This window comes from Panthera uncia, assembly GCF_023721935.1.
Source record: "Panthera uncia isolate 11264 chromosome C1 unlocalized genomic scaffold, Puncia_PCG_1.0 HiC_scaffold_3, whole genome shotgun sequence".
NCBI classification, from domain to species: Eukaryota; Metazoa; Chordata; class Mammalia; order Carnivora; family Felidae; genus Panthera; species Panthera uncia.
In genome coordinates this window covers 57581352-57599749 of record NW_026057584.1, presented here as the reverse complement: position 1 = coordinate 57599749, position 18398 = coordinate 57581352, and the positions used below count along the sequence as shown (strand labels likewise).

General features: G+C 35.4%; 1 protein-coding gene across 12 annotated transcripts in view; it reads right to left on the bottom strand.

Moving 5' to 3' along the window:
• Positions 1-18398, bottom strand: part of ATF2 (activating transcription factor 2) — an 81512-nt gene that overhangs the window by 13647 nt on the left and 49467 nt on the right. For 8 of the 12 annotated variants that reach the window (XM_049615994.1, XM_049615999.1, XM_049616000.1 and 5 more), the window contains 2 exons: positions 6487-6636; positions 2078-2284 (listed from right to left, as the gene is read on the bottom strand). In XM_049615994.1, the coding sequence (XP_049471951.1) occupies positions 2078-2284; positions 6487-6636 (357 nt within the window). Of the gene's footprint in view, positions 1-17; positions 2285-6486; positions 6637-18398 lie in introns of those variants that run through there. The other 4 variants (XR_007454471.1, XM_049616004.1, XM_049616003.1 and 1 more) reach the window with 4 other exon arrangements.

The window sequence follows — 18398 nt, the reverse complement described above, 5'->3', positions numbered from 1 at the left end:
TAAAGCTGTTAGTACTACCATACCTTGGGTCACAGCAGAAAACTGGCCCAATCTGAAGTCCAAGAATACCCTGTAGATACCATATATTTCTATACCACTTTAAAGTTTTCAAACATTTTTACTTCTTAAATAGAATAAGCCAAATTAGGAAAATATTGACCAATTTAAGATTTAAAATTTATGTACTTAAAAATTCTTGCACTTATTCTAATTCAAATGATTTATGCAAAAAACCCTCAAGAGAAGTAGGATCAGCAGGCATTATCTCTATTCTATGTGTAAGGCAATGGAGGCTAACAGAGAATGACATGCTTCATGTACAACTAAAAAACAGCCATTCATTTAGAAGAATAATCTTGTTAAGAACAGAAAGGAAACAGATACACCTAAATCATTTTGTTAATGTAACATATTTGAAACTTTAAATTAGTACCTATAATCTGTTTCATTTTAAGAGGACAGAAAATCATAAATATCATGTTTTTTTCCTAAAAAGTTATGAAAATAGTTTTAATATGATTTTTATTTTATGGAGAGAGAATCTTTCTTTAAGTTTACTTATTTTGAGAGACAAAGCATGAGTGGGGCAGGGTCAGAAAGGGAGAGAGAATCCTCAGCAGCGCAATCTCTGTGCAGACCCTGCCGGATCCCATGGTTTGTGAATTCATGACCTGAGCTGAAATCAAGGGTCAGGTGCTTAGCTGACTTGAGCCACCCAGGTGTCCCTAGAGGAAGGGATTAGGGGGAGAGGGGGAGGCAGGGAGGGAGAGGGAATGAATCTTAAGCAGGCTCCATGCTTAGCACGGAGCCCAGCACAGGGCTCGCTCCCCATGACTCTGAGATCATGACCTGAGCTGAAATCAAGAGTTGGGATTGAAAATAGTTCTTGACTAAGAATTTACCAGATGATGATAATATATGTTTAAGATAACCTAGTATGTATTTAAAGTCTCTGTGATGTGGTAAATGTTTAGATTTTTTTCTAAATGGTTAAAATGGCTAAAAATAAATTTTTCAAGACAAATTTATTTGTTCTCGAGCTCATTCCATCAACATCCAAAGCACAATAGAGAATTTTAAAAGATGACTGCTTCACATATGAAAAAATTTTTATAAAATTTACGTTAGGTTAAATACTTTGTCTGATGTTAAAAACTTTTTCCAAAGTATTGAAACAGACATTAATACTGGTGACATCTTTAAAGATAGATTTAACAAGAGAGCAAGTCTCCCCATCAATTATGATTATAAAGAAAGATTCGTTTTTAACTGGGAAAGGATGACTCAAAAGACTGACCGGTAACAAGTACAATTCACTGACATCAATTTTCTAGTTGATGCTCATCGTTTTCCCGGAGAATATTCACAACATTAAAACAAAAACAAAAGAAAGAAAAAAAGAGCATGAAGGAAATCGACTTGGTACCGACACCATCACTGTAAATCTTACCAAAGACTCAACAGGAAAGAGCTTTAAAACCTTTATATCCCATGAGGTTCCTAAGAAACCTGTCTGCGGTGAACTGGCAGGTAGAAATGATTTCTACTGCCACTGGCCATATTGTACCTGTTCTGTGGATAATCAGAGCCCTTCAGTTTCCAAGGCTGTCAATCTGACACCTTTTCCGAGCACTATATTCACTCTAAATAAACAAAACAAAATTTATAATTCAAAGAACAAAAGAAATTAAGAACAAAAAATGCTACTAAAGCAACTTTACAGCTGTGACAGAAACCAAAAAATAAGAAAAATGAAATACCAGTGGTATTTTAAATTTCAAGGTTCTTTGTTTGAACTTTATACCACAACTTTATAAAGTTTAAGCAAGATAGTTTTGGTACTTTTGTATCACACAAGAACTTATATTTAACATTTCTTCATAGTGTCAGTGTTTAAAATGTTACAATCCTTCATCTCAGTATTCAAATAGGTTTATAAAACTATGCTTTAACTACAGATTCCACACACACCCAATATTGTGTGCTAAAATGTCTGGATGGCTAACTGGAAAAAATAGGGAAGAGCTAAGTTCACAATTACTAAAAATAAGACAACATTTACATATATGCACCTTACCTGCAGTTGACCGTTTAATGAACTCAAGTCTTCTGCTTTCTTCTCTAAAGACTGAACCCAGACTTTCCTTTTTTGTCGGCATCTTGATGCTGCTGCTCTATTTCGCTCTAGAAATTTCCTCCTTTTTTCATCAGGATCTTCATTAGCTGCTCTTCTTCGACGACCGCTTGTATTTTGGGTCTGTGGAGTTGTGTGAGCTGGAGAAGCCTATAATAAACACAAATGGAAGCTTTTTATGTTTGTAGCTGTGAGCGAGAACATAGGCAGTAAAGGGTTGCTACTATATTTTCTAAGTCTCATTGTATATTATCAATATTTAGGGGTGACATGAAAATAACCCTGCAGTTTAACGAATTCCTTGAAATAAATAAGCCCTGCTAAAAAAATAAGATTCTCACTTTTTCACTACCATAGTGACTATATTTAAAGTTTGTATAACATTTTCATTTATACAGAAATAATGTGGAAAACTTGAAAACATAATACAAATGAACACGTATAGATCTTGTGTTTTTCCAACTTTTTTTTTCAATATATGAAGTTTATTGTCAAATTGGTTTCCATACAACACCCAGTGCTCATCCCAAAAGGTGCCCTCCTCAATACCCATCACCCACCCTCCCCTCCCTCCCACCCCCCATCAACCCTCAGTTTGTTCTCAGTTTTTGAGAGTCTCTTATGCTTTGGCTCTCTCCCACTCTAACCTCTTTTTTTTTTTTCTTTTTTCCTTCCCCTCCCCCATGGGTTTCTGTTAAGTTTCTCAGGATCCACATAAGAGTGAAAACATATGGTATCTGTCTTTCTCTGTATGGCTTATTTCACTTAGCATCACACTCTCCAGTTCCAGCCACGTTGCTACAAAGGGCCATATTTCATTCTTTCTCATTGCCACGTGGTACTCCATTGTGTGTATAAACCACAATTTCTTTATCCATTCATCAGCTGATGGACATTTAGGCTCTTTCCATAATTTGGCTATTGTTGAGAGGGCTGCTATAAACATTGGGGTACAAGTGCCCCTATGCATCAGCACTCCTGTAGCCCTTGGGTAAATTCCTAGCAGTGCTATTGCTGGGTCATAGGGTAGGTCTATTTTTAATTTTCTGAGGAACCTCCACACTGTTTTCCAGAGCGGCTGCACCAGTTTGCATTCCCACCAACAGTGCAAGAGGGTTCCCATTTCTCCACATCCTCGCCAGCATCTATAGTCTCCTCCAACTTTACTTTTTAACATCATGGTATTATACAATCCTTTGAAAAACTGTGAAGTACTAAAGGAAAAAATTTAATAACTTACTTAAATTCACTATGAAAAAACCGTTTTCTTACTATTTTTGAAGTAAAATTTTAAAAATAAAAAATAGTAAAATTTTCTTTTAAAAATTGGTTTCTCTAAAATTGAGGAGTAAAAGTACAGTAGTGCCCCTTATCAGTAGGGGATGCGTTCCAAGACTCCTGTGGATGCCTGAAGCCACGGAGAGTAGCAAACCCAATATATACTACGTTTTTTCCTATGAATATATACCTATTACAAGGTTTAATTTATAAATTAGGTATAGTGTGAGATCAAAAATAACTCATAATAAAACAGAACAATTATAACAATATACTGTAATAAAAGTTATGTGAATGTGGTCTCTCTTGCTTTTAAAATATTCGTACTATACTCACCCTTCTCGTGATGATACGAGATAAAACGTTTATGTGATGATGTGATGTAAGGTGGATGATAAAGACACTGTGGCATAGTGCTAGGCTACTAGTAATGAGCCTTCTAGCAATCTGTCAGAGGGAGGACCATCTTCTGAGCCATGGTTGACTGTGCGTAACTGAAAGCACGAAAGCTAAACCGTGGGACGAGGGAACTACTGGATATACATAGTTTGGTACACTCTGCTTTCCTTCAATTTGTGAAATTTAGGGTCAGGTTCACATGATTATTAATGTTCATCTTCCTGGTGGGCAGAATCTCACGGGAGTCTAAATTTTAATTTTAACTGGTTCCCCTTGCTCAACGGATCTGCCTAGTTATCTAAGATCAGCCAGGGACAGAAATTTTCAGTCAGTCACTAGTGATACTGTCTAGTATCTGGGGCTATAGAACGATAAGCATTTCCAAGCCTTTCTTAAATCCCAAAATTGTGCCATGGAACACCTGAACTTGGGAGACAGGAAACAGCGAACCCTTGGAAATAGTGCAAAGGAAATAGCACTTTGTGACTACAGGTACGTGACCCAAAGAAGCCTGAAAACAATCTTTTTGCCTAATATGAATTACATTCCAAAATGGGGTGAATAAATAAAATTTCTACCTTCTAATCTACATAATAAGCAATAATCTTATATATAAGCTCAATCAAGGTAAGCTCTGCAGGGAAATCATCAAACTACTTCTCACTCGACAAACTCCAAAACCACAGGTTCTCATTTAATTTCTTTTCCAAATAACTAGCATTAAAAATTATGAGGGTAATTTAACTTATACTGTATTTTAATTGTAATAAAGATTAAGTATTAAATTAGATCATTTATTTTACGTACATAATTGCAAGTTAATCTTTTAGAAAAATATTCTATGGCTGGTTTCAAGAATGGCAACCTTGAAATATTTTCTTGTCTTCATCCTCTTAACTTATTGATAATAGCAGGTTTTTTCTTTTACTCATTTGGCTGAATAGGAAAGAACAGGTTTGTTTGTTTTTTTTTAAATTTACAAGTCAGTTATTACAGCAAAGGCTAATCACATGTATTAGAAGCAGGAACTAATACAGGGTTACATTTGTACATTTTTATACCTCACAATTTAAGGCTACTTAAAAGCATATACTCCTCCTTCTCTCCTTTCTTTCAGTGATCCATTCATTACACATCATTAAAAAGAACACAGGAACTATCCTAGAAACTATAAATACAATATTAAACAAACATAAAGTCCTGCCTTATGAAGCTGTCATCCAATATGATATAAAGATACAAATAAAAATTAGATCCAGGGAAATAATGGTTAGCTTTATATAGAAATTATATAAAAATTTATATTTTTATAGTTATATAGAAGTTATATAGAAATTATTATACAGAAGTTATATAGAAATTATATATTCATTTCTTTTAAATAAACTTGGAGGATGTAAAAACCACACACAGCTTGCAGACGATACAAAAAAACAGCCATGGGTGGATTTGGCCCATGAGTCCGTTTGCTAATGTCTGAATTATGACATTAAAACACACCCACTTATTTACCTTCTCTCTTGGCCCCTATGTTGTTTAGTCGATAACTACCATAACTACATTCCACTTTAAGTTTTGTAAAAATAAAATACAGCTATCTAAAAACTTATGCTTATGAGGCAATCTAGAACTTGCCATTTACCTGTTTAATAGCAAAGTTTTGCTTTTTAATGCCAATGCTAATACTGTTGAAGTATCTCTTAAGATAAAAGTTCTAAATAGAGTTCTGAAACATTTAACAGAAATAGTTACCCTTCCATGTAGAAATGCACTGTAGACATAACAGACCTATCAACCATCTGATAGGCAGTCACAAACTACAGATAAATGAAAAGGACCTCTGGTATAAACAGTGTCCATAAAGCATATATATCTGCTCCTTTGGTAATGTCTCTCACATTTTAATTTAAGAATCATTTGACTGGGGTGTCTGGGTGGCTCAGACGGTAAAGTGTCCAACTTTGGCTCAGGTCATGATCTCACACAGTTCGTGAATCCCAGCCCCACATCGGGCTCTCCGCTGTCAGCATGAAGAGCCCGCTTTGGATCCTTGGTCTCCCTTCCCTCTCTCTGCCCCTCCCCAGCTTGCTCGCACCGCGCTCTCTCTCTCTCTCAGAAATAAACAGAAACATTAAAAAAAAATCATTTGATATATGCCAGTAATCTCATAAATACAATCCACAAAAAATGAGTTAAAAAGCGTCAGTGGAGATTTGTGCTATGTCAGACCAACATACATAGACAAAAGCATTTACAGGGTGTCCTGAGCAGTAATAATTGCTCGACTATTTTAATTATTTACTTATTTATTTTCGGGTGTCAATACTTTTTGAGAGACAGCATGGGTGCAGAGGAAGGGCACAGGGATAAGGAGAGAGAGAATCTTAAGCAGGCTTCACACTCAGCGTGGAGCCTGATGCGGGGCTAGATCTCACAACTATGAGGTCATGACCTGAACTGAAATCGAGTTGGACACTTAAATGACCGAGCTACCCTGGCACCCCTGGGTGTGAATACTTTTACACTGAACTACCTTTCCTAATGTTTTTGGTACCCTTTTGAAATATGACCAGAAGTAATTTTTTCAAAGTATATAGTTTAAGTTTCCTTTAAGTTACCCCGTATTTGTTTTTTAAAGGATAACAGAGTGTAGATTATAAAAACAACACACATACCGGAGTTTCTGTAGTGGATGTGGCTGGCTGTTGTAGGGACTGTGGTCGAGATTCCTCTGACTGAGTTCTAACCAATCCACTACCATGACCTTTGACAGTATCACCATTGGTAACTGGAGGATGTTGCTGGGTCAAAGCAGCTTTTAATCTCTGAAATGCAGACATCAATTTAAAAAAAAAAGTTCCCTGCTTTCCACTCAAGTCCAACTCCCAAAGTATTCTTTAGTTAACCAAAAAAAAGTATTTGTTAAGAAATGCATTTGGCTTTAAAATTAGTTTTATCATTACAAATAGTAAGACAAACACTCTGGAAAGCTTTCCTGAGTCTTTCTGAGTACTACTATAGGATTTAATACTTTGCTATCCTAATCAATTTTGAGGAAGGAGTGAAAAACACCGTTAACTGAAAATAACCAGTTCCGTTCAACTAAAATAAATAAGTTAATTATGTACACTGTCACCTATTTTCTTGCCCTTCATTCCTGAATCTCCATCTTTTTAGGCTCTCCTAGATTCTTAAACCTAAATCTCTTCCAAATTTGGGCCCACTTTGGACAACTGGGCTTATTTGGACAATGACCTGATGTTGCATTTTTTAGGCCACTATATTGACTGTCAGACTGAACCTCCTCCTAGAACCTATAGCTAGGTTTGCCTCCCGTAGGTCTTCCCTGTCTCCAGTAAGAAGGTTTAGTTAGAAGTCTATCCCCTCTACTATGTTCCATTTGCCATTTCACTGAATTGCATCTGACCCACTGCCAGGGTATGAGTAACCTAGGGTCAGAAGGAGGCCTTAGACACTTACGGCTACCTCTTAATAAAAACACAATCTGCATAAAACTTACTATTCTATCAGCAAAAGTGTATCATATGTGAATATCTTAGTTCCTCAAACAGTAAGCTCTTTCAAGAGCAGAGATTTCCTTACATTTCTTTGCATCCCTTTTAAGCGACTGGTACACGGATTTGCTACATGGGTGAACAACAAATGTATTTGTTAACTGAGAGAAATTGGATTCTTTGGCAAAAATGGCACAAGCAATATCTGGGGTAGTTTTATTGTTAGAATCTGTAAATATGAAATAATTAGCACAAGATAATCATACCATAATATCTTAGCAATGAAAGGCACCTGAGAGACCTGGGATTATTATTGTTGATATTGTTCTCAGTAACAGTTGTAGTCCTTAAGCCCAGAATAAAGTTTCATTATCTGTGGGGGAAGGAGGCTACAAAATTGATATGAGAAATGTGTTGCAGTCTATCCAGTGCTTTCCAAACTTCCCAGAAGTCATAATTGGCTGGGTGCTAAAAACAGATTTGTACCCACCTTTCTCTCTCCCTTCCTTGCCGATGGCAGGGAGGAGTGGGAAAGAGATAAGAGCTTTTGAAAAGCACCCAGGTGATTCTAGGACAACTGCTTTCATTTACTCCAAAAAGAGCAACTTAGCAAATTATACAGCTATCCCAAAATTTGTAGTTTATTTTCATCTATGTGTATCTACGATGCCATCTACAAGTGATCCAGACCCCTGAAAAAACTGAAGCATATATGAAAAGGTCCACCAAAATTTCCCTTGAGGCAATAACTATATCTAGACAAGTGTTACTGGACATTTTCTCTCTACTGCTAATCACTGTAGATGCTGGGTATGATTTTAAAAATAAGCCAACAGTTTAAAAATAAAAGTTTACTGGGGTAGAAGTTATACATCGTAAAATGAAGCCTTTTTTGTGCATAGTCCTATGAGTTTTAACAAGCACATACAGTCATGCAACCACCCCCTACCATCAAATACAAAACAGTGCTATTATCCCACCAAATTCCCTCATGCTCCATTCCTGTCACTCTTCCTCCCACCCCCAGTCCTTAGAAACCATTAATCTGTTTTCTGATCCCCAAAGTTTTGCCTTTTCCAGAATGTCATATAAATGGACTTATACAGTGTTACAGCCTTCTGAAATCTGGCGTCTTTCTTTTAGCATAATGTACTTGAGATCCATCCATGTTATCAGTATTTTTTCACTGAGTTTCTAACAGGACAGTGTCCCCATTTTACAGATTGGGAAACCAGAGATCATTTGCCCAAGGTCGTCTTAGTAGCTAAGACACATGAAATTGAGACACTCAACTGAAGGGATAGTATGGAAGTGGATGGATTAAACCAAAATGAGGTAAGTGATCAAAGGAGTAATTGGCTCCAACCAGTAGGACTACTTAGGCTAAATGGTAAAGAACTCAAAGTAGAAAGGAGTTTGAAAGTACAGGTCAATATAAATAGAAGGAGGAAAATCTGGGGAGGTGGTCAGCCTGCATAATTCTATCTTTTAAAAACAGAAATGTTACACATCAAAATAAAAGAAATAGTACCTATAGTGTTAGGTTAGGGCTTTCACTTCTAGATATAAAATGTACATAAATCTAGGTAGTGGTTGAGATGTGAAGCTTGGTAAATTATGTGTTGGTAAAACATTTTGAAGTCCTTAGGTAGAAAACATCATAGAACTGAAGAGCATTTAAAGTTTTATAGTGAAGAGCTTAACTCTTAGAATTAATGAAATACAGTAACTGCACATAGGGGAGTCTGAAGTACATAAACATCACTCTCTTGAATAATCTTTAGTAGGGCAAGTTACTACCTTATAGAGCACTTAAAAGCAGCATCAGTATTCATTCATTATCCTCTCTTGACTGCCCCAGTGTATACAGTACTCACCCAGTGAGGAAGCTCTAATGTTTGCTCCATGCTGTTACATTGATTACAATGGGTCTGACTTAGAAAGTGTGCCACTGGGTACAGAATTTAAGAAAAAGATTTTCAAGGGTTAACACTGTTCTGAGCTGCGTGTGTGTGTGTGTGTGTGTGTGTGTATATATATATATGTATTTTTTTTTTTAAACAGCAATAAAAATACATGTGTGCTAAAAAAAAATTAGAATGGGTTAGGTGAAAAAAGTTGTCACTAAACAGAATTCATAAAAATTTTATAAGGATTTTCTATAATCCACCCAAATATATTTGCTAGAGACATCTTAAATAATGACAAATAGTTTGGTTCAAAATTATTTATTTTAAAATAGAATTTTGGAACTAGCAGATATATTGATAATTAGTCCAATCACCAATTTACAGATGAAGGCCCAAAAAATGAAGTTACTTCCCAGAATCACAGTTAGTTAGAAGCAGAGTGACCAGAAATTCTGTTGACTCCTAATTCGTTGAACATGTTTTAGACAAAAGTTTTGCCAAACTAGAGTTTTTGCCTAATATTAACTATTTTAGATATATTAGCAATCAAGAAGAGTATCAGACATTGGCCAGCTCATTTCTCTCCATATGGATATTTAATATAAGTAAATGAAAAGACTGAGTACTCAAAGAAATTCAGTAAGATCCATAAGGTCTGTATTCTCCAACATGTCCAATTAAAATAAAGCTTGAGCAGAATTTTAAACTAGAGGCACTGTTTGAAAGAAAACTAAAATATCTTTATTACTCTATTTCTAAGCAGACTAGTGTTTTAATATTTGGAATTAATTTTTAGCAATGTAAAATTCAACTACTATATTGAAACTTTTTTTCTTAGATATAAAATGTGTCAATTAAAGGATGATTGGTTTGTTGTGCTGGCCAATACAACTTACTCATTTTAAGAGATAATCTCCTAAAAATAATTTGCTTTTCAAATTCTATGTTATATTTCACATTCCTGGAAACAAATTTTATCACATCTGTCAGAACTTAGTAGGAGCAAACTACTCCATCATAGTTCAAAGAAAAAACATAATGTTCTCTAGAAACAATTTATGAAAAAGTCAGATCCATATTTCATATGTGCCACAAAAGCTCATCAGCGTAATAACCCTCCTTCTCCTGGGTGTTATCCTACCATCTGCTGCTCTATTACTTATCTTTATTTTGCAACTAATTAACAGCATAATCTTCTAAATTCAGCAAGTTAATTATCATTATTGTGGTCTTTGCAGCATCATCAGTCCTCATGAAGTCTTGTCTCCCCACCCCCAGAGAACGTATGAAAATGAAGTAGGTTGGGAGAGAGTCTGTTTCTTTGGAGTGGGCTCATTAGGTGTTTGCTGATTAGCTTGGCATGCAGAGGCAGGTCAGAAGAATTCTGCTGAACATGAGGTTCCATGCAGGGCCCAACTAAGTTAATGTAGGTTTCTGAACATTTGCCAAGATGCCCTCTGTCAGCTCTCGGTAGAAACCCCCTGCAGAAAACCTACTGGCTTCCCACCGTGTGCAAAGTTATTTCTCAGTTTGTCACACAACACTTCAAGGAAGGATTGTGAAGAATGCTACCTAAATACTTTATTAAATCTTCTTAACAAAGCTCCTAGACAATTAACATTGTCTTATTCAGACACATTACCTTTTAGTTACAAATATTAGGTAAGAAAGTTGTTTTAGTAGAAGAGTAACACACATAGCAAACACCTACAGTTTACTTGCTTAATGACAAAACTCCTAAATCTAAATGTGGGGAGGTCCATTGCAATTCTATGGAAGACAGTAGATCCTAGGAATTTTTTTATAATATTAAAAAATACTAGATAATTTTGTATTTGTGAATCCCCACTTACATTTCTTTTTCTTTCCACATTCTTACTTTTCCAAAGACTTAATGTTCTAACAACCAAAAAAACCTTGCTCTGGAGAAATTTCTTTAGCAAAAAAAGGATCCTATTTCAATATTTATAGTAGACACAAACAATATGTATTTGTCTTCCTTATATGAGCACTGGGTTTTGAAAATCAGGGCCCCACAAAAGCATTCCTGGCTATCTTCAGATACAAGTAAGTTTTCTCTTCAGCTGTAGTGTGCTAGTCATTCTAATGTGTTCCAATGCTATTTCTCCTAATTTTTTATTTTTTTAATGTATCTTTCACTATGTTTAAAAATTTTTAGTTCCAGTATAGTTAATATACACTGTTCATTTCAGGACTTATATAGTGATTCAACAATTCCATATACTGGGGCGACTGGGTGGCTCAGTCGTTTAAGCGTCCGACTTCGGCTCAGGTCATGATCTCACGGTTTGTGGGTTTGTGTCCCGTGTCAGGCTCTGTGCTGACAGCTCAGAGCTTGGAGCCTGCTTCGGATTCTGTGTCTCCCTCTCTGTCCCTCTCTCCCTCACTCTCTCTCTTCTCTGCCCCTCCCCCACTCACTCACACACTCTCTCAAAAGTAAATAAACATTAAAAAAACCCCACATTTCCATATATTACTCTGTGCTTATCTAGGTAAGCATACTCTTAATTCCCTATTTCACCCATCCTCCCCACCTCCTCTCTGCTAAACATCTGTTCTCTATAGTCAGAGTCTGTTTTCGTTTGTATTTTTTATTTCTTAAATTCCACATATGAATGAAATCATGTGGTATTTGTCCTTCTCTGACTGGCTCATATTGCTTAGCATTATACTCTCCAGATCCTTCACGCTATTGAAAATGGCAAGATTTCATTCTTTTTTATAGCCGAGTAACATTCCATTCTCCATATATACCTCTTCTTTATTCATCTATTGATGGACACTTAGGCTGCTTCCATAATTTGGCTACTGTAACAATAATGCTGCAATAAACACAGGAGTGCATATATACTCCTTTGAATTAGGGTTTTTGTAATTTTGGGGGAAAATACCCAGTAGTGAGATGACTGGATTTTAGGGTAGTTCTATTTTAATTTTTTTTAACTTTATTTATTTTGAGAGAGCGAGCGAGAGAGAGCTAGAGAGCAAGCACAAGTGGGGGAGGGGCAGAGAGAAGGAGAGACAAAATCCCATCCACGTCATCAGTGCAGCTTGATGTGGGGCTCGAACTCACAAACCATGAGATCATGACCTGGGCCAAGATCAAGATTCAGACGCTTAACCAAATGAGCCACCCAGGCGTCCCTTTAACTTTCTGAGGAACCTTCATACTGTCTTTCACAATGGCTGCACCAGTTTGCATTCCAGCCAAGTGCATGATGCCTCCCTTTTTCCCAACATCCTTGCCAACTCTTGTTTTTCTTTTTTTGATTTGAGCTTTTCTGACAGGTGTGAGATGGTATCTCAGTGAGGTTTTGATATGCATTTCCCTGATAACTGATTTTCATATATCTGTTGACCATCTGGATGTCTTCTTTGGAGAAACATCTGTTCATGTCTTCTGCCCATTTTTAATTGGATTGTGGTTTTTTTGGTGTTGAGTTGTGTTAAGTTCTTGATATACTGTGGATACTTACCCTTTATTGGGCACATTATTTACAAGTATCTTCTCCCACTTGGTACGTTGTCTTTTTGTTTTGTTGATTGTTTCCTTTGCTGTGCAGAAGCTTTTATTTTGATGTGCTTCCAACAGTTAATTTTGCTTTTGTTTCTCTTACCTCAGGTGACCTATCTAGAAAGATGTCATTATAGCCGATGTTAGAGAACTTACCGCCATACTCTCTTCTAGGATTTTTATGGTTTCACTTCTCACAATGAGGTCCTTAATCCATTCTGAGTTTATTTTTGTATATAGTGTAAGAAAGTGGTCCAGTTTCAGTCTTTTGCACATAGCTGTCCAGTTTTCCCAACACTGTTTGTTGAAGAGACTCTTTCCCAATGCATATTCTTGCCTCCTTTGTCAGATTAATTGACCATATAATTGTGGGTTCATTTCTGGGCTCCCTATTCTGTTCCATTGATCTAGGTGTCTATTTTTGTGCAGTACCATACTGTTTCGATTACTACAGCTTTGTAATCTGAAGCCTGGAATTGTGATACCTCCAAGTTTTGTTCTTTTTCAAGATTGCTTTGGCTATTTGGGGTCTTTTGTGGTTCCATGCAAATTTTAGGATTGTTCTAGTTCTGTGAAAAATGCTGTTGGTATTTTAATAGGGATTGCATTACATCTGTAGATTGTTTTGGGCAGTATAGACATTTTAAACATATTTGTTCTTCTAATCCATGAACATGCAATGTCTTTCCATTTCTTTGTATCGTGTTCAATTTCTTTCATCACTGTTTTACAGGTTTCAGAGTACAGGTCTTTCACCTATACTCCTTATTCCTAGGTATTTTATTACTTTTCGTGTAATTATAAATGGGATTGTTTTCTTAATTTCCCTTTGCGCTGCTTCATTATTAGTGTATAGACATGCGATGGATTTCTGTATATTGATTTTGTATCCTGTGAACTTACTGAATTCATTCATTAGTTCTAGTAGTTTTTTTGGTGGAGTCTTTATTTTTTTAATGTTTATTTATTACTGAGAGACAGAGACAGAGCCCAAGCATGAGAAGGGCAGAGAGAGAAGGAGACACAGAATCTGAAGCAGGCCCCAGGCCCTGAGCTGTCAGACAGAGCCTGACGCGGGGCTCAAACTCACAGACGGCGAGATCATGACCTGAGCCGAAGTGGGACACTCAACCGACTGAGCCACCCAGGTGTCCCTTCTGTGGAGTCTTTAGAGTGTTCTATACAGTATATAGAATCATGTCATCTGCAAACAGTTGAAGTTTTACTTCTTTCTTACAATTTGGGGGACTTTTATTCCTTTGTCTTATCTGACTGGTGTGACTAAGACTTCCAGTATTATGTTGAATAAAACTTGTCTTCTTCCTGACCTTAGGGGAAAAGCTTTCAGTTTTTTACCATTATGATGTTAGCTGTGGGGTTTTCATATAAGGGCTGTATTATGTTAAAGTATGTTCCCTCTAAACCTAGTTTGTTGAGGGTTTCTATCATGAATGGATGTTGTATGTGGTCATATTTTTTTCTGCATCTACTGAAACAACCTTATGGCTTTTATTCTTTCTCTTACTGATGTGATGTATCATGTCGATTGATTTGTGAATATTAAACCACGCTTGCATCCCTGGAATAAATCCTACTTGCTCATGGGGAATGACTTTTTTAATGCATTGTTGGATTTGGTTTGCTAATATTTTGTTGAGGATTTTTACATCTATGTTCTGTAGCGCTCTCTTTTTTATTTAGCAGTGTGTTTATTTGGTTTTAGTATCAGGTTAATATGGCCTTGAAGAATGAATTTGGAAGTTTTCCTTCCTCTTCTATTTTTTGGAAAAGTTTGAGAAGAATAGGTTTTAACTCTTCTTTAAATGTTTGGTAGAATTTATCTGTGAAGCTGTTGGATCCTGGACTTTTGTTTTTGGGGAAATTTTTGATTACTGATTCAATTTCATTGCTGGTAATCTATATGTTCAAATTTTCTGTTTCTTCCTGCTTCATTTTTGGGAAGTTATATGTTGCTAGGATTTTATCCACTTCTAGGTTGCTCAGTTTGTTGACACATAATTTTTCATAATATTCTTACAATCCTTTGCATTCCTGTGGTGTCGGTTATTATTTTTCCTCTTTCATTTCTGATTTTGTTTGAGTCCCCTCTCCTATTTTTGATGAGCCTGGCTATAGGTTTATCAATTTTGTTGATCTTTTCAAAGAACCAGCTCCTGATTTCATTCATCTATTTTTTTAGTTCCTAGATCATTTATTTCTGTTCTGATATTTATAATTTCCTTCCTTCTGCTGGGTTTGGGTTTGGGTTCTTTTTCTAGCTCCTTTAGGTGTAAGGCTAGGCTAATATTTGAGATTTTTCTTGCTTCTTGAGGTAGGCTTGTAATGCTATAAACTTTTCCCTTAGAACTGCTTTTGCTGCTTCCCAAAGATTTTAGACCACTGTGTTTTCATTTTCATTTGTCTCCATGTGTTTTTTGATTTCCTCTTTGACTTGTTGGTTGATTCATTCACTGTTTACTTGCATGTTATTTAACTTCCATGTATTTGAGCTCTTTTCAGATTTTTTTCTTATGGCTGATTTCTAGTTTCACTGCATTGTGGTTGAAAAGATGCATGGCATAACTTCACTCTTTTTGCATTTGTAGAGATTTATTTTGTGGTCTAATATATAATCTGGAGAATATTTCATGTGTACTTAAAGAATGTGCATTTTGCTATTGTAGGATGGAATATTCTGAATATGTCTATTAAAACACTAGTCCAATGTATCATTCTAAGCCACGGTTTCCTAATTGATTTCATCGATGTAAATAGCATGTTAAAGTTCCCTACAATCACTGTGTTACCATCAGTTAGTTCCTTTATATTTGTTACTAACCATTTTATGTATTTGGGTGCTCCCATTCTGGGTGTATAAGGGTTTACAATTGTTACGTCTTCTTGTTGGAGTCCCCCTTAATGATTATGTAGTGTCCTTCTTTGTCTCTTGTTACAGTCTTTGTCTTAAAGTCTATTTTGTCTGATACAGCTATTGCTACCCTAGCTTTCTTTTCACACCCCTTTGCATGATAAATGTTTCTGCATCCCCTCTTTTTCAATCTGCATGTGACTTTGGGTCTGCAAGGAGTTTCTTGTTGGCAGCATATACACTGGTCTTATTTTTTTTTTTTAATCCCTCCCATCACCCTATGCCTTTTTTTTTTGGAATGTTTAGTCCATTTACATTCAGAGTAATTATTGGTAAGTCTGTATTTATTGGTATTCTGTCATTTGTTTTGTGATTGTTTTTATAGATCTTCTGTTTTTTCCTTCCCTTGCTCTCTTCTCTCACCACAAGTTGGCTTTCTTTAGTGATATATTTGGATTCCTTTCTCTATTTTTTTTGCATACCTATTACCAATTTTTGATTTGTGGTTACCATTAGGTTTGTATATAACATCTTCTGAACCACACATCATTTTAGCAAAACGAAACAGGGAGGATGTTTAAGTATTTTCAAAGAGTTGAAGGCAACAACAAAGCACAGTCCAACTCAAGCCTGAAAGAAGACATTGTAAATTTTACTAGAGGGTTAGCAGACTGGAAAAAAAAAAATTATTTAATGTGTAACATGAATCAAAGGGATAAGAGCTGGGAATCACTCATTTGGAGAAACTGGATTTGGAGTCCTATCACTGATGGAGAATCAAGTCCTGTGATCATTTACCTGTCATTAAGGAAACCAGTCTCAACTTTCTTCAGTTGGGAGGATACAATTATTTCCTCAATTGGTAAGTCTTTTACCTTATTAAGCTCCAGGGGGCTAAAAATCAATGACACTGACATATTAATTCAAATTTTAAAATCATCTGTACCTATTTGGTATTCTATGTTCTGAAAGTAATTAAAGTAACTTGCCACAGAGTAATCAGTTACCCTTGAATTTCAATTTAAAATGGTTAAAAGATCAATTCAGTCTTGTGATTTTAATTGGAAGAGCTAAAATAATCTCATAAGCCTCCCAATAATGGACTATTTAAGAAAACCAAGCCTCATATCTATAAGTTTAATTAAACTTAAAAGGTTATTAAAGTACTTAGAGAAGTTTATTAGACAACTGAGGTACCTATAGGGAAAACAGGATATATTAAGTTTAAAATGAAGTTTGGCATGTTTAAAATTAATTATATTTGAAGACCTTTAAAAGCAATTATATAGTTGTATTTGTAAACTGGCCTTAAAAATTCAGGGAAGAACTAAGTTTCTGAATTTGTAACTTTAATAAATCTAATATATTTTTTAAAAGCAGTCCCTGAAAAAAAAAATAAAAAATCAAATAAATAAAAACAGTCCCTGAATAATGGTTTTTATGCACAAAAGTTATCAAGGGCACCAAAAACAAACAACTCACTGATATAATCCTAACTGCTAAAGAATATAATCAATGGCCTTAAAAGAAGACTTCTTTGCCTCTCTTGATGATCACCAGAACGATTTGCAAGAGAAACTCAAAATTTAAGATCACATCTGCTGAATTTCTTAGTACCTAAGAAATGTATGTTAAATAAATGATAATGGACAGAAATAATTATTAAATGAGACTGAGGGAAAACATATGAACATGAAACCAACTACAAAACCCAAACTATTTTTAGGTCATTTCCCAATGTTGGTAGATTGGTTTTGTACTTGTAACAATATAGAAGTATAGTTGATAACACGCAAGCAGTGAAAATTCTTAGACAGTAATTAGACTAAGGGAAACCAGACTAGCAATATTTCATAAAAATATAAAACCAATGATGAAATGTGAAATTATTTCTGTACAACAACAAAACCCCCAATTAATCAGAATTCCCTTAGCATTCTAGACAATTGGTATTTTGTTACCAGTTCATATTACCTGGATAGAAGGGCAATATCTAATTTTCACAAATGAGCCAAACAGGTATGATATATTAGAAAATGGAAACATAGGACAAGCAAATATACCAAAGGTGGTATGTTCTCAAACCACAACGTAATTAAAATAGAAATCAAGATAAAAAGGAAAGCCCCCAGATATTTGGAAATTATACAATATACTTTTATATAAGTGCCAGTAGTTCAAAGAAATCACAAAGGAAATTAAAAGATATATGATAATGAAAATATAGCAGATCAAATTTGTGGAAAGAAATTTATAGCTTTAAATGCCTATACTGGAAAGGTAAAAAAGGTTTAATCAATAATCCAAGCTTCCACTTTAAGCCAAAACAACATAGGCACATTAAACCCAATTAACTAGGAGAAAGCATTAGAGATAAAAGTAGCAATGAATGATATGTTTGTACTATCATTAAGAAGAATAAAGCCAAGCTACCCACTAAGAGAAAATATTTGTAAGACATATGTAACAAAAATTTCGTATTTAGTATATCTAAATAGTTCCTATAACATAAAAATAAGAGACAACCCATTTTAAGAAATCAGCAGAAGATATCACAAAAGCATCTGGCAAAATCAGAAATTAAATAAAACCATAAGATACTGCTACAAACTGCTAGAAATGTCTACAATGAAAATGAGACAAAGCCAAATGTTGGCAAAAATGTGGAACTGGAATTCCCATACTCTGTGAGAATTCAGAACTTTGGCAAATGGTCTGGCAGTTTCTTACAAAGTTAAATGTATACCTACCCCTTACT